The 16,618-nt window shown below is 35.4% G+C and overlaps 1 protein-coding gene across 7 annotated transcripts in view; it reads right to left on the bottom strand.

Annotated features, from left to right (window-relative positions):
* The window catches only part of LOC117337215, a 107,003-nt gene that overhangs the window by 26,224 nt on the left and 64,161 nt on the right, over nt 1–16,618 (bottom strand). For 5 of the 7 annotated variants that reach the window (XM_033898079.1, XM_033898077.1, XM_033898073.1 and 2 more), the window contains 2 exons: nt 13,692–13,950; nt 398–442 (listed from right to left, as the gene is read on the bottom strand). In XM_033898079.1, the coding sequence (XP_033753970.1) occupies nt 398–442; nt 13,692–13,950 (304 nt within the window). The remainder of the gene's footprint in view (nt 1–397; nt 443–13,691; nt 13,951–16,618) is intronic. The other 2 variants (XM_033898076.1, XM_033898078.1) reach the window with 1 other exon arrangement.

The raw sequence follows: 16,618 nt of genomic DNA, 5'->3' as shown, positions 1-16,618 counted from the left end.
CAGATAGTGATGGCTCTGTGAGTAAAACATTAAATAATGACTTAATGAGTGCTGTGTAAGATGAAGAGTTGGCTTTGTGGAGTAGAATAGCAAATTTTGACTCGAATAGTTGACACTAGATGTTAGTTCTGCAGAGTAAATCTGTAAACATCAATTGACTCAAAAAGAGGGAATTTTGATTGAGTAAATGTCTGTAGAGCAAAATTAATTGGAGTGTTTGCTCTGTGGAGGAGAACAGTAAATTTTGACCCATTATGAGTGATATTATATTCAAACCATCTTGGCTTTTTCAGATACACTTAAACCTGTAATTTCTGGATATTCCCTGTAACCTTAAGACATCAAATATCAAAACTACATGGCATGCTGATGTTTGTAATAGTAAATATTGACTCACTGCATAAGGCTACTGCTGATATTAGACACACTATTACTGCTGTCTCTGTAATGTAAAACAGTAAATATTGACTCAGTGATTTTTACATTTGACTTGGCTCTGCAAATTAAAGAAGAAAATAATGACTCATGAGAGGGTGATATTTCATAGACAGTCCACCATAACAGCAAACATCTGCTCAATTATGTTGACATTACACTGACTGTTGGCTCTATGGAGTAAACAGGACAAACTGACACAATACTGATGACATCATGACTGTTGGCTCTGTGGAGTAAAACAATATTGAAACATTGACTTAATCAGTATGACATTATATACTGACTGTTGACTCTGGAGTAAACAAGACTTTGACTCAACGAAGACAGCATATTAACTGTTGACACTGTGGAGGAAACACTGATACAACCAGGACAACACAACATGCTGATCAACTGCTGGGTCTGCGGATTAAAACAAGACACATTGTTACTATGAGAATGACATACTGACTGTTAACTCTGTGAATTTAAATACTAAACATTGACTCAATGAGGATGAAAAATTGACTGTTGGCTCTGCGGAGTAAACCTGGACACAATGACACAATGAGGATGGATAACAGATTGAGTGTTGACACTGGGGAGGAAACATTGACACAACAAGGACAACATATCAACTGTTGTCCCTGGAATGTACACATTGACTCCATGAGGATGACATTAATACAATAACTGTTGGCTCTGTGGCTTAAAACATTTAACATTGGCTCAATAGAGATGACAATTTGACTGTTGACTCTGGAGTAAAACAGGACACATTGACTCAATGAGGATGACATTAATACAATAACTGTTGGTTCTGTGGCTTAAAACATTTAACATTGGCTCAATAGGGATGACAAATTGATTCTGGACTCTGTGAGGTAAAACAAGACACATTGACTCAATGGGGATGACAAATTAACTTTGGACTCAGTGGAGTAAAGCAGGACACATATTGACTCCATGATGAAGACATTGTGTTGACCTTTGTTCTGTGGAGTTTAACAGGACACATTGACTAAATAAGGATAACTTTAGAAAGACTTTTACATTAATAACTATTGACTCACTGTGGCGTACATTATCCATACTGCTCACGCTGTGGAAAAAAGGGTAAATGATGCCTCCATGGTACATTGTATATGTTCTAAAAATAGAAAACTGAAACAAAGTTTAACCATTTACCTGCTGATTGATGCCGACTCGGCAGTGTTCCCACTATGAACACTACAGCGACTGCCATGTAAGGCATTACAGTCCATCAACATGTAACAGTCTTTCTTGCATATGTCTTCCAACATATTGTCACGAAATTGAGATCAAATCCCATGCATACTTATATATTGGTTGAAGTAATCAGCATTGAGACTATTTTTCACTCTGTCTTTCATGTAATTGGAACAATTTAGCATACATGTATGCTACATGATGTAGGGCATCATATCAACAAATCTATATGACAGTAAATTTAATAACATGATCTACAAACGAAGAAAAATATAATCATCAAAGTTGCTTACAGAGTCTACTCTACATGTTAAATTTCCAAGATGATGGGGAAAAAGCACCTGTTTCTTCTGAATTTTCTGTTCATTACATCCCTTAGGAACAAATGAGATTCCAATGAATTTTGATAATCCGCTGGAATGATTTATCTTTTTACCAAATTCCTGACACAGGCAGTCACAACAATGGATTAAAGCAGGAATTTGAACACTTCTAAAATACATATCAAAACTGTGTGGCATCTCTTATGAACTTCACTGTGTTAAAAACACCAGTTTTTAATTAGTCACAGAGTGATGATGAGATTGATGTATTTACACCAAGCTTGCACCCAAACTGGTCAGAACACCATATCATCACCAGTGCCCTGGAGTGAGACAATACCAAGAACGACTCAGGAATGCGGGAGCTTCCATGTGTATCAGTACACATGCAAGGCAACTAAAATGTGAAATAAACAAAAGGTAATTGTACTTTATTATAAAGTTACTTAACCGAACAAAAGGCCTGTAATGGATTTTATCAATGCAATATTCAAATTGTCCTCTGACACGGAAAACTTGTTGGAAACCATATAATCTATTTCAGATAGTCAACCATTCCCATTATTCAAAGGGTCACCTTTTATTCTGGCAAATTGATGTTAACAAGAGGCCCATGGGTCTTATTGGTCATCTGAGTTTTGATGTATTTTGGCAAATTTGATTCCTGTGACCTTGAAATTTCAGGTCAATTTCATTCAGCCACGCATGCTACAGGCCAAATATCAGGTTTCTAAGTGAGTTGGCTCTCAAGAAGAAGACATTTAAAATATTTTAGCATATTTGAGACTGGTGGCCTTGAATGAAGCTCAAGCTCATCAGTTTGTGCCATTGAGTTTTTTCTTTATGCAAAGTTATCTGCTGTTTTGATCAGGTATTGGTTATTATCACATATAATTTGCATTTGGTAGGAACATCAGGAATTTGTGAGAAAAGAAGCATTTTTTGGTGAAACATGATAACCAAGTAACAATTAATACCTGCTCGTAAGTGCAGCTTATATTTAAGCATAACAAAGAAATTAAACAAGGTTTGTACAGTGTACTTGTTTCCAAGACCCCATATCAGGTTTCTTGGCCTCTTGATTAGTGAGAAGAAGTTGTTTAAGATTTCAGCATATTTGACCCCTGTGACCTTGAATGAAGGTCAAGGTCATTCATTTGAACAGTCTTAATAGCTGGTCACTCCAGCATGCTAAAGTCCCAATATCACATGTCTTGCTTAATGAGAAATAGTTTATTAGGTCTCTTAATTGGCCTCTTGATTATTGAGAAGAAGTGGAAAATGCACATGTAAACTGTTTACAAACGGACAATGCAGGACAGACGACGGCCGACAAAAGGCGATTAGAATACTGCATACTGTGTTGGTTTACTTTGTTTAAGATTTTGATACTAAGTAGGAGCCGTTAGCAAGTGTTCTTATTTTTTTCATTGTTTTTTGACCATTTGATGAAATATAAGAATTCTCCCTCTGACTTGGAATTCCTGATGAAAAAATCTTTGGAATACATTTCCAGATTCTTGACCTTTCAACCACACACAACACTCTAAATACTTCGTAACCTGATCACCTGCTCTAAATGTAAGGTAGCAGTGTACAGTAAAAATGCCCAATTCTAAAAAATATGGCACATGTTTTAGATATGTAAACATTGCCAGTTAACCCTACATATTACCTCTAATAAAGTATACATATTTGTAATCTGTACAACATTTGCAATTTTAATACAGCTCTGAAGGATAAGTAAACTTATATTTTCTGTGATCTTTAGAGCTGTGAATACCATGGTAACAGCTTAAAAAATGCTAAAAAAAATTGCAAAATATTATGATATTTGACCCAAAATGACACAATTCTCTACACAATTTCTGAAACCTAGGTACTTGAAATTAAATATCTCTATCACAAAGACAGACTTAATCTTGTTTTGACATGTTGTAACTTAAGTTTTCCTGCTATCTTACCTTTTCGGTGGGCTTCCATTTTTCGCTGCAGGCAAAACTAAATTTCCTGTGTAAACACACTTTCGGAAAATCCGGAAATTTGAAATCCGGAACCAATTTATTAATTTTTGTTTTAACAAATGTGAAGCCTGTATGTTCTACTTCATACTGAATATACCAATTATAGTGTACATTTATTTTTTCATTTATTATGCATATCATAATACAGGAGTTATTTACTTAACACAAAAATCGCCCATGGCCAGCCTGTCCTACTGTAGTGTGCTACCGAAACAACACATCTTGGGGGCTAAACATGAATTCAAATTTCAGTAACTAAATACATGTACATCCATATTATAGACAATTTAGAGAGTATTTTACGTGGTGGATAATCAATACAACTAATTTACTTGTTATAATACTACAATATCATTTCATATTGGAGTATCCACTAAAATCTCTACCACAAAACTGTTTTCCATATTTTTTGTAAAGAAGAGTTATCTGCTCTCATGAGCAGGTATTGATTGTTGTGTCATCAGTTTGCATGAGAAAATTACATCGTTTTCTCACAAATTTATGATTTTATTCTCACAAATAAATGATGTTAAAATCAATACCTGCTTACAACAGCAGATAACTCTGCATTAAGAAAAGATGGAAAAAATAGCTAAAAACTGTGAAAGAATGTGTCCAAATATATTTTATGCAATTCAGTAAATCATTAAAGAATAATGATTTTGGGAAAATGAAAATTTGCTTGGAAGATGTGCAAATTAAAGCAATGATGTTATTATCAGAGTTTGGGCAGTATTTTCATGTAAAAATATAAGGGTTGGCTAACAACCAATCTCTCATGAAAATGACCCCAAACATATTGTAACAATTCTTTTTTAACCTACATATTTATATATAGGTCCAAAGGCTGGAGCAATGTAACTAAAGAGTTACAGCCAGCCATGAGTATAAGTTAAGCTGGAGCAATGTAACCAAAGAGTTACAGCCAGCCATAATTATAAGTTAAGCTGGAGCAATGTAATCAATGAGTTAGAGCCAGCCATGAGTATAAGTAATTAAGCTGGAACAATGTAACCAAAGAGTTACAGCCAGCCATGAGTATAAGTTAAGCTGGAGCAATGTAACCAAAGAGTTACAGCCAGCCATGAGTATAAGTTAAGCTGGAGCAATGTAACCAAAGAGTTACAGCCAGCCATAATTATAAGTTAAGCTGGAGCAATGTAATCAAAGAGTTACAGCCATTATTATAAGTTAAGCTGGAGTAATGTAACCAAAGAGTTACAGCCAGCCATTATTATAAGTTAAGCTGGAGCAATGTAATCAAAGAGTTACAGCCATTATTATAAGTTAAGCTGGAGCAATGTAACCAAAGAGTTACAGCCAGCCATTATTATAAGTTAAGCTGGAGCAATGTAATCAAAGAGTTACAGCCATTATTATAAGTTAAGCTGGAGCAATGTAACCAAAGAGTTACAGCCAGCCATTATTATAAGTTAAGCTGGAGCAATGTAACCAAAGAGTTACAGCCAGCCATTATTATAAGTTAAGCTGGAGCAATGTAACCAAAGAGTTACAGCCAGCCATTATTATAAGTTAAGCTGGAGCAATGTAACCAAAGAGTTACAGCCAGCCATTAAAGCTGGAGCAATGTAACCAAAGAGTTACAGCCAGCCATTATTATAGTTAAGCTGGAGCAATGTAACCAAAGAGTTACAGCCAGCCATTATTATAAGTTAAGCTGGAGCAATGTAACCAAAGAGTTACAGCCAGCCATTAAAGCTGGAGCAATGTAACCAAAGAGTTACAGCCAGCCATTATTATAGTTAAGCTGGAGCAATGTAACCAAAGAGTTACAGCCAGCCATTATTATAAGTAAAGCTGGAGCAATGTAACCAAAGAGTTACAGCCAGCCATTATTATAAGTAAAGCTGGAGCAATGTAACCAAAGAGTTACAGCCAGCCATTATTATAGTTAAGCTGGAGTAATGTAACCAATGAGTTACAGCCAGCCATTAAAGCTGGAACAATGTAACCAAAGAGTTACAGCCAGCCATTATTATAAGTAAAGCTGGAGCAATGTAACCAAAGAGTTACAGCCAGCCATTATTATAAGTTAAGCTGGAGCAATGTAACCAAAGAGTTACAGCCAGCCATTATTATAGTTAAGCTGGAGCAATGTAACCAAAGAGTTACAGCCAGCCATTATCATAAGTAATGCTGGAGCAATGTAACAAAAGAGTTACAGCCAGCCATAATTATAAGTAATGCTGGAGCAATGTAACAAAAGAGTTACAGCCAGCCATAATTATAAGTAATGCAGGAGCAACGAACCAAAGAGTTACAGCCAGCCATAATTATAAGTAATGCTGGAGCAATGTCATCAAAGAGTTACAGCCATTATTATGTATGACAGATACATAGACCTGTAACAAGAGTTACAGCAGTGTCTCATGGTAGAGCTGGAGCAATGTAACAAGAGTTACAGCCAGTTCTACAGACATTTATAGCTGAGTCTTGCCCCATGTGCCAAATTTATTTTTATGTGTTTATTGTATGCGTAATATAATCTTGATTTTTTAGTGTCCATATATAATTGTAGTATCTTTTATGTATGAGTATGTTTATTATATATAAATAAATATGGTAGTGCTAAAAAATGATAAAATTCTTGAAAAACTGGAAATTAATAACATTTACCAAATTTGTTCTTCAAAACTCCACCCCACCTGAGTTAGCTAATTAAACCTCGAAATCCCCTGTTCCTGTATCTTCAGACAATTTCTTTGGTAAGTTTCCCACCAAGGTTTGGTTTAGTATGGTTTGGTTTATTTTGTTTAACGTCCCATTAACAGCCAGGGTTGTTCCAGTCCCTTTACATGAAATCATGTTTAGCAGTTATGAGAAAACATATCAGTGTTCAATTGGCATGGATATCTAAATCGAATTTTATTTGAAGGCAACTGATCTGTTCTAAGAATGTAAATAAAATACAAGTCAGGTAACGGAAATGATTTTTGAGACGTACCATTTGTGTAAGAGATACGGAGACACTGTGGCGGCCCTGGCTCGACCAAATCACCATACTTAAGATAGAACAACTACAGACAGATTAAATGTACAGAAATCAAGTAATAGAAAGGAAATCTAATTCTGGTACCCACAACACAGCCCTAAATTCCTCTGTAATATACACCATTATATGTTTGTCTAAGAAATGTTCTATAGGAAGATAAAGAAGGGGAAATCCAGCCTTTGGAAACCCCAGCGATGTATGATTTGTTATTGATTTAGTATACAGCTAGGGTTTGACTCCCCTTAGACAGAGACAAGCCTTCCACCAACACAAGCCATTATCTTTTATCAGTATTGCTATAATTTTAAATTATGGCTAAACATTATTACCAGTTTCAATTTCAACAGAGCTTACTCAAACGGTAATGAAAAATATATAAAAATATAGAATTACTTAATTTTCAAACCACAGCAACCAATGTTGACAAACAAATATCCAAACACACGCACATCAATATATTTATCTGTGATCCTCGGAAAATGAAAGTAGGTTTGTAGCTTGATCTCTACTTGGCAACATTTGTGTTTCTTAGATCACACATCATCTTCTATGGTCTTGGTTGTTTCTTTGGCATATTTGATAGTATGTGAGCAGCCTCCTGTATGTTGTTCAATGAGGTAGCCACCAGCTACTACAAGAAGACCCTGCAGCAAAATGTTCTCGGCTGTTCATGGGGCAATAACCCATCAAACAAATAAACCATACTAATGATAAATAAAAGCCTCACAGCCTTGAATAGCTCTTTTATTTATGTAATATGGTTTTCATTGTCATATGGAATAGCTAGCTGTTACAATTAAAAGCCAAAATATCTAGTTTTGATTGAAATTTACTGTTTTATTAAACAACAATTTTTACTCAAATGACTGTATTTTCTATACAAAAACAAATAATGATAGCTTCTCCCTATTTAAGATTTATTCCAAATTCTGATATTGGGCCCTATTTCTCTTATAGGACTCACACAAATAAATATTTTACTATACATGTATGTTGTTTAACTAGTGACTCCATCCCCTCATTCGCTCATTTGAAGTTTAAATGACATGAAATTATATCAAATTAAAGTTTGAAGTTTTCGTTACCTTATAAATGATCTTATTGTATAGGTCTGATAGCAAATAAGAGCACACGGTTATTCGAAAGACAGTAATCTTGACATTTACAGTGGATGGGAGAACCCCACCTGAAGAAATCATGCCTTTTTACACTAGTTTAGAGTGGTGTATATTTTTGTTTTTTTAAGTCTGAAGACATTACTCTTTATTCTCGTATAAAGGAAATACCTATTCCATGTATTAATTACTCAAGAAAATAGCTACCTGGTACAAACTTCAGAAATACATTTTTATTTGGGACTTGGTTCCGGAGAAACAGCAGCTGATTGGCTGATTTAGTTGTGTTAGTCCTTAGACCAACAGGGGTCAAACCCTAATAATTTACATACTACCATCAGTCTTCTTAGCCAAAAATGTTCCACACAAAATGTATTCATTATCTATTATACCTTCTGTACAATTAGTTTCTAAAACTAATTGACAAGGCAATGATGACATACATGTCATAAATTCAATTGGTCTTTGGGTAGATGCGCTAAATATTGCTCTGCTTACAGTAAAATGTCCCTATTGGATCCCAAGCAAATAATAACATACCTTGATTGGGAAACATTTTACTCTCTTTGGCTAAGGAATTCTTCATCCCAATTCCTTTAATTTAGTAAATTACTGCCTCCAATATTTTGAAGTTCTTTAAGACTTGTCTTTAATCCTCAGAGGGTTGGGGTTGGGGGTTGGGGGTTGAGGGGGGGGGGGGGGGGGGGGGGGCTTCATTAACAAAACTATCCTGTTTGTCACTAAGGAATTCTTACAAAATATTTTAGGTCCATATTCCCCTTTCTGGATGATTACATATGTTGTAGGAAAAAATAACATGAAATGGCCACTTTGAGCCAGTTGATGTATATCACAGTACAGCAACATTTCAGTGTTAAATTATGATATTTGTTGGAATATGTTGGGATAACTCAAGCTTTACTTTTGAAATACCACAACAAATCCTTGATTATAAGGTGACATTAAACATTTGAGGTCAACAATTCACACAGATGACCTGACGACATCAACTATAAAATGAACGTATTATTATCCATAAACACAATACATAAACATTATCTCAAAGAATTATCTCTATAGAGATACATGAGGTGTTAGCACCTTTCAATACTAATTGAGAGCCAAATATTAATTTAATTGAATATCATACATTTGGCTGTCCTTTCTAGAATTTATCATAGTGCTATTAAGAGCCTTAAGTGTTTTATACCGAGATCTAGGAGGTGACGGACGCAAATCAAAAGAAATATTGAAAGAAATGTCAAAAACTTGATGAGAAGGTGCAATAGTCCTATAATTCAATAAGTTTTATAATTTCTAATATTGGATTTCTGACATTCTGAATTTTATTGAAATAAAAAATAATGGTTTTGGTGTTATCCAAGATGTCTCTTTCACCTCAAGGACAATATAATAGACCGTCACCAATAGTAAATGTGTAGAACCTTACCTAGCATAAAGACAGAATCGAAATAAAAGTTAACATCAGTACACTTACGGTTCTTCCCAAATAGTTTCCATTCCAATACTGAAAATCCAACATCAAATTCACGGGCAGAATCTCATTTCCTTGTGGCAGAGAATTTACAAATAATGTTTTCATTACTAAGAAAGTCTTCAATCGTGTGAATGCAATGGCAAATGTTGCAGACCTATAAGGCTTAGAGAGCTTATTGGAAAATACTAATAAACATACTAATTTAATATCAAAGATTTAAGGGACTACTTGAATGCCATCATCCCCGCAATGAAGAGGCTTTGTACGGAATCATTATTTACATTATTCCCTTGCTAAAAGGGATATCAAAACGTAGCTTAAAAAATATAATACACAACCATAACACAGATAACTAGAAGTAATACTCGTCAGAAAAGTGAACTCTATTGTTGTATATTAATTCAATTTTACGATATTTCTAAACTAATGAAATTACTGCAAAAATCTTTGGTTTAGTGGTCTTTTTGTTGAACATAAAGGCTAAATGATTTCTCTGGGGAGGTTATAACTCCATGCTGAAATATACTTATGGATGTGTAGCTCAAAGGCTTTTGACAAATTTCTACGGTGTGCTAAACACCACTTCCAGAACTTTATAAGTGCAGACTTACTGTTCTTCCTGGGTATCCTCTAAAACACTGTAGAAATCAATTTTAAAGAAAAAATATTTAAAATATAATAAGAGCTTTTATTGTGAATTATTATACAGCAAAATGGGGCTAAATTTAAGAATCAAACTGTTGGTAGAAAAAAAAGTTGGGTTCAAACGGTTAGTTCTCTATCAGATGCTAGCTATAATCAATCATCCTCTAAACTGTCTCTCTACCTAAAGTAATAGTCACTGTTCCTTTAAGTAACATAATAAAAATTTCTAATACCGTATTAGAAGAGATACAAATTTCCATATTTAGAACATTGCGGCTGTTTATATTTTACATCGTGCAATTTCTCCTTTGTAAATAATAATGCATTCATTCAAAAGATTTTCAATAATTAATTCTGCATTTCTAGGGCTTTGCTGTTCACAACTTAAAATCATGTCACTTTAAATTTACTCCCCTCACCACACAAACAAAACATAATTACCCCCCTCCCCTCACCACACACACAAAACATAACAAGGCATCGCAAACAATACAAATCCCCTCGCGTGCTAACACATGAACTCTGACGCAAAATGGGGGGTGGGGTTATTGCAGGACATTGAAATAACATCAGTTGTCATTTGCACTGAACTGCAATAGACATGGATGGGCTTATTATCAGGCATGGGCTCATTGCCAGATAAATATGGTATATATTGTTATGCATTCAACAGTATCTGGTTACACATCACACTAGCAACTTCATTTCCTGATAGTTATTATAATTATGGTCAGGATCCATTCAAAAATGAAGTCGCAACAACGCTGACAAAGATTTTCTATAAATAGTAACGGTGACCTTAACCTTGACCTTGGCACCCTGAAACACGAACTCGTTCGAGGTATTCCCATGCTGGACCCATATATGAAGTTTGGTCAGGATCCGTTCAGAAATGAAGTTGCAAGAGTGCTGACAAAGATTTTCTATAAATAGTAACGGTGACCTTGACCTTGACCTTGGCACCCTGAAACACGAACTCGTTCGAGGTATTCCCATGCTGGACCCATATATGAAGTTTGGTCAGAATCCGTTCAAAAATGAGGTCGCAAGAGCGCTGACAAAAAGTGAACATACGTACGTACGTACGTACGAACGGAACGCTATATCCCCTCCCCGACTTTCGTCGCGAGGGGATAATTACCCCCCTCCCCTCACCACACACACAAAACATAATTACCCCCCTCCCTTCACCACACACACAAAACATAATTAACCCCCCTCCCCTCACCACACACACAAAACATAATTACCCCCCTCCCCTCACCACACACACAAAACATAATTACCCCCCTCCCCTCACCACACACACAAAACATAATTACCCCCCTCCCCTCACCACACACACAAAACAGTGTAAACAGATACATAAAAAGCAAGCAAAATATGTCCCCTACCGCCCCCGCTAAAAATAGTAACATCAATTTTGACCTTGACTGAAACTCAAACTTATCAGAGATATTATGGTCCTTTATCGTTGTGTGAAATTTTATGAAAAAAATTGTCAAGGGATGAAGCTGTTAGAGCCCTGACCAAACTTTGGCATTAGTACATACGTACAAGATTGACAGGGGAGGAATTTACCTAGAGTTAATGGTAGGGGACCAATACATTTCCTTTAGGTATCCTTAGCTAAGTAACAGTAAACAGTACATACATTCCAGTCTAATAAACGTGAACTCTCTGTTACCAGACAAACTATTGAGTCAACAGGAACAGACAATAACATGCTGGATTCCACTACAGTAAATACTGCTTTGTTCAGAGAGATGTACAATGATACGAGGAAGCTATGACGATTCAGCAACCCTGAAAATGGACTAGTTATAAAAACCATACCTCAGGGAGATTCTGTATTTTATCATGGCACAGAAAAATCTGACCAGAATACCAATAACTGCTAGCACTTATCATAGATTGACATTTAAAATCGAACGCTAAATGAAATGCTTTCTTGTATCAAGGGAGAGCTTATCTCGTATAGGACGAAGTAATATACAAGATAAAGTCATTAACATGTTCCTCACTCCACAACCTTGTAGTACTGACAAATCCTAGGTTAGTTTTTATAGTAAAACCATGGTAATGAAATTGTCAGTACAATTAGTTCATTTACACATATAAGGCAAGTATTTAATTACTTCAATTACAATATGTATTGGGACGTTAATACATCAATTGCTTCCTCTTAAATGATTTTTCTCAGCAACTAATAACAAAAGCAAAACAAACATATCATACATCATATTGTATCATTGCCAAGTTTTTCCCTTCATCCATTATTTGCAAAGTTAAATAACAGATCATAAGCCACATGCAACAGCATGACACTAAAAGTATTTCCTTTCATGTTTCCTGCCACCCAAAATGTAGGTCACAGTGACTTTATTTTGCTGCAATGAATTAACCCATCTGAACATGTCTCCTTCCACTAATTATTGAGCAATGCATAAGTATTATGTAAGGTTGGTTTGGTATTGTATTGCTAAATGGCCTATCAACAGCTATTGTTATGTTAGAGCAGTGGTAGTGTAGGAAAATGTGGCCCAGAAAGACATTTCCCTTCATGACCTCTAACACAAAATATGTAGGTCACTATGACCTATTTACTGCACACTACACTTTACCAAGATGTCATCTTGCCTGATGTCTTGTTGGCAGTTCCTATGTGGCCTGGACAAACAATAGTTATAACTGATACACTACATTCATTTTACCATTGTATGTCTTTACCAAATATAAAGCAGTTCTAGGTTTGGTAGGTTGATCGACCTAAACGGTCAGGATTTGAAGATTTTAAGAACAAGTAACATCTGAGGTAGAGAATAGCTTTCCCTGCAACATAACTCCAGTTTTTAATACCAGGTAAAGTCAGACTGAATAAGCTAAGTAGATCTACAATCCTAGAAGCCTGGAACAAACAGACCTACAATCCAGACTTGAAACAAATGAGCCTTCAATCCTGGCTTAGTATAAAAGGGCCTATAATCAAGGCTTGGAACAAATAGACCTAAAATCCAGGCTAAGTTGGAATAAATGGACCAACAATCAAGGCTTGGAACAGATAGACCTAAAATCCAGGCTAAGTTGGAATAAATTGACCAACAATCTAGGCTTGGAACAAATGGACCAACAATCCAGGCTTGGAATAAATAGACCTAAAATCCAGGCTAAGTTGGAATAAATGGACCAACAATCAAGGCTTGGAATAAATAGACCTAAAATCCAGGCTTGGAAATAGACCTAAAATCCAGGCTTGGAATAAATGGACCAACAATCCAGGCTTAATAGATTAATGGACCTCAAATCCAATCTTCAACAAAATGGACCACTTACAATGTAGGCTATCAAATTAAATACACTACTGGATTAGATACAGAATACAAGAAAGAATTTAGAAGTTGATATGTCTAGCACCTCCAGACTTACCTATCATCGGTGTAGTCGCCGTATGATGATCGTCGGGAATGTAATTTTGCAAGTTCACTCCAGGCCGAGTTTGTGCTGAGTAAGCCTGGACTACGAGGAGGCTGGAATCTGTCATAAGGGCTGGGTGAGAGATACCCTGGACTGAGAGGTGGTAGTCGACCTTCTGATTTAGATAATCCATTAGAAATGGTCAAAGGCTGAAGCTGGGAAAAATTGTCATCCTGAACAAATGTTAATGGGTCGCTTGGACGTCTAGAGCCTGAAACAAATCAAAGTAAAAAGTGTCATTTACAAAAGGTTCTTTTTGGGGACATCAAACCTGAATAGGGTAAATTAGATATGTCAACCATGAAGCAAACGAATACCCACAAGTTCGACAACTTGAATTAAAGGACACTTAGAAATACCTGGAACTTCAAATAAGACAGGGGTCAAATGTTAAATTGTACAACTAATAGTAGACATACAAAAGTGACAAGGTAATTTATCCTTTAGAATCTAAAATAAGTAAAAAGTCAAAGGAACATAATGGACATTCAAAATCTGAAATAAAGCCAAGCAAAGTGAATAAGAAATGCATGGCCCCTACCAGCCTCTGCATGTTCAAAGACTCATAACTCAGTTTGAAAAAGACCAAGATCAGACCACAAGAGAAAATATGATAATGGCCTCTTTAATGTAAGGGACTAAAAAGGTGAAAGGTTATTATATATGTGTGTTAAGCAAGAAATATAATAAAAGACAAAGAGTCACATTGCCATTTAAAACTTCGATGCAAATAAAGGTCAAAGGGTCACTCAAACTTGATTTGACTGTTTAGAACCTCAAAATCAAACAAAAGACAAAGAATCATTTGGATATCACCAAATTCTGATTCAAAGACAATTTGTTGATTTGTCTGAAATGTTATTACCTCTTTAGCCAGGTAATCATTCATATCTATTGTCATCACAATAATGTGAGCAATGCACCAAAGATACGAAGTAAACCAGAGGAGATGGTGGTTACACAATCTAGAACATGGTAGATTATCAACCGATCTGTTTTGGGGATACATAACATTCAGTAACAAACAAAAATATTTGGGCCAAAAACATTTATTTATATTTGTAAGAAAATATTTTTTCAGAAGTTTCATTAAATTGAGTCACATCTTCATTAACATATCAATCCTAAAATTTAATCTGTTAAAGTGTAATTATCTGGCTGACAATGAGTCTCCTGAGAGACCTTAAAACAAAAACATCAGACGGAATACTATCATACATCATTGAAGACCTATTTACTGCACACTACACTTTACCAAGATGTCATCTTGTGTGATGTCTTGTTGGCAGTTCCTATGTGGCCTTGACAAACAATAGTTATAACTGATACACTACATTCATTTTACCATTGTATGTCTTTTAAGGTTTGGTAGGCTGATCGACCTAAACGGTCAGGATTTGGAGATTTTAAGAACATGTAACATCTGAGGAAGAGATTAGCTTTCCCTGCAACATAACTCCAGTTTTTAATACCAGGTAAATATGTAAAAAGGAAATCCAGTGTCAGGTTAGACTTTAAATCCCATCCAGGAATATAAAGATCCTATATTGTGTAACTTAGATGTCATATCAAAACTTCACACAGAGTTCATTTAAACATAAAAGATAAGAAATCTAGCGATAGATTCTTAGAGCCAATAAAATACTTAAGCCTCATTGTAGAAATCAACTTCTAATAATTGCTCCATGCAATAAAATAATTTCTGAGTATCAACCAAATTTGAGTGGCAAAAGCTTTGTCCCCCTGAAAGAATTTCTATCAAAATGTAACTGATAAAATCATATCTATACAATAACTTTATGTACATTATGTCTACAGATTACCATATTTGTACACTACTTAAAGAGTACCACATTTGTACAATGTCTAAAGAGTACCACATTTGTACAATGTCTACAGAATACCACATTTGTACAATGTCTAAAAGAGTACCACAAAACATATGTACACTGTCTAAAGAGTACCACATTTGTACAATGTCTAAAGAGTACCACATTGGTACAATGTCTAAAATAGTACCACATTTGTACACTGTCTAAAGAGTACCACATTTGTACAATGTCTAAAAGAGTACCACATTTGTACAATGTCTAAAGAGTACCACATTTGTACACTGTCTAAAGAGTACCACATTTGTACAATGTCTAAAATAGTACCACATTTGTACACTGTCGGCAGAGTACCACATTTGTACAATGTCTAAAGAGTACCACATTTGTACACTGTCTAAAAGAGTACCACATTTGTACACTGTCTGCAGAGTACCACATTTGTACAATGTCTAAAGAGTACCACATTTGTACACTGTCTGCAGAGTACCACATTTTTACAATGTCTAAAGAGTACCACACTTTTACAAATGTCTAAAAGAGTACCACATTTGTACACTCCTAAAAGAGTACCACATTTGTACACTCCTAAAAGAGTACCACATTTGTACAATGTCTAAAGAGTGGCGCATTTGTACACTGTCTGCAGAGTACCACAAAACATATGTACACTGTCTAAAGAGTACCACATTTGTACAATGTCTAAAAGAGTACCACAAAACATATGTACACTGTCTAAAGAGTACCACATTTGTACAATGTCTAAAGAGTACCACATTTGTACAATGTCTGCAGAGTACCACATTTGTACAATGTCTAAAGAGTGGCGCATTTGTACAATGCCTAAAGAGTGGCACATTTGTACACTGTCTAAAGAGTACCACATTTGTACAATGCCTAAAGAGTACCACATTTGTACACTGTCTAAAGAGTACCACACTTTTACAAATGTCTAAAAGATCGAGTACCACATTTGTACAATGTCTAAAAGAGTACCATATTTGTACACTGTCTATAGAGTACCACGCTTTTACAAATGTCTATAACAGT

Source organism: Pecten maximus, chromosome 11 (assembly GCF_902652985.1).
Source record: "Pecten maximus chromosome 11, xPecMax1.1, whole genome shotgun sequence".
In the NCBI taxonomy this organism is placed as follows: domain Eukaryota; kingdom Metazoa; phylum Mollusca; class Bivalvia; order Pectinida; family Pectinidae; genus Pecten; species Pecten maximus.
Note: the sequence above shows the minus strand (reverse complement) of the source record. Positions and strands in the feature narration are given on the sequence as shown.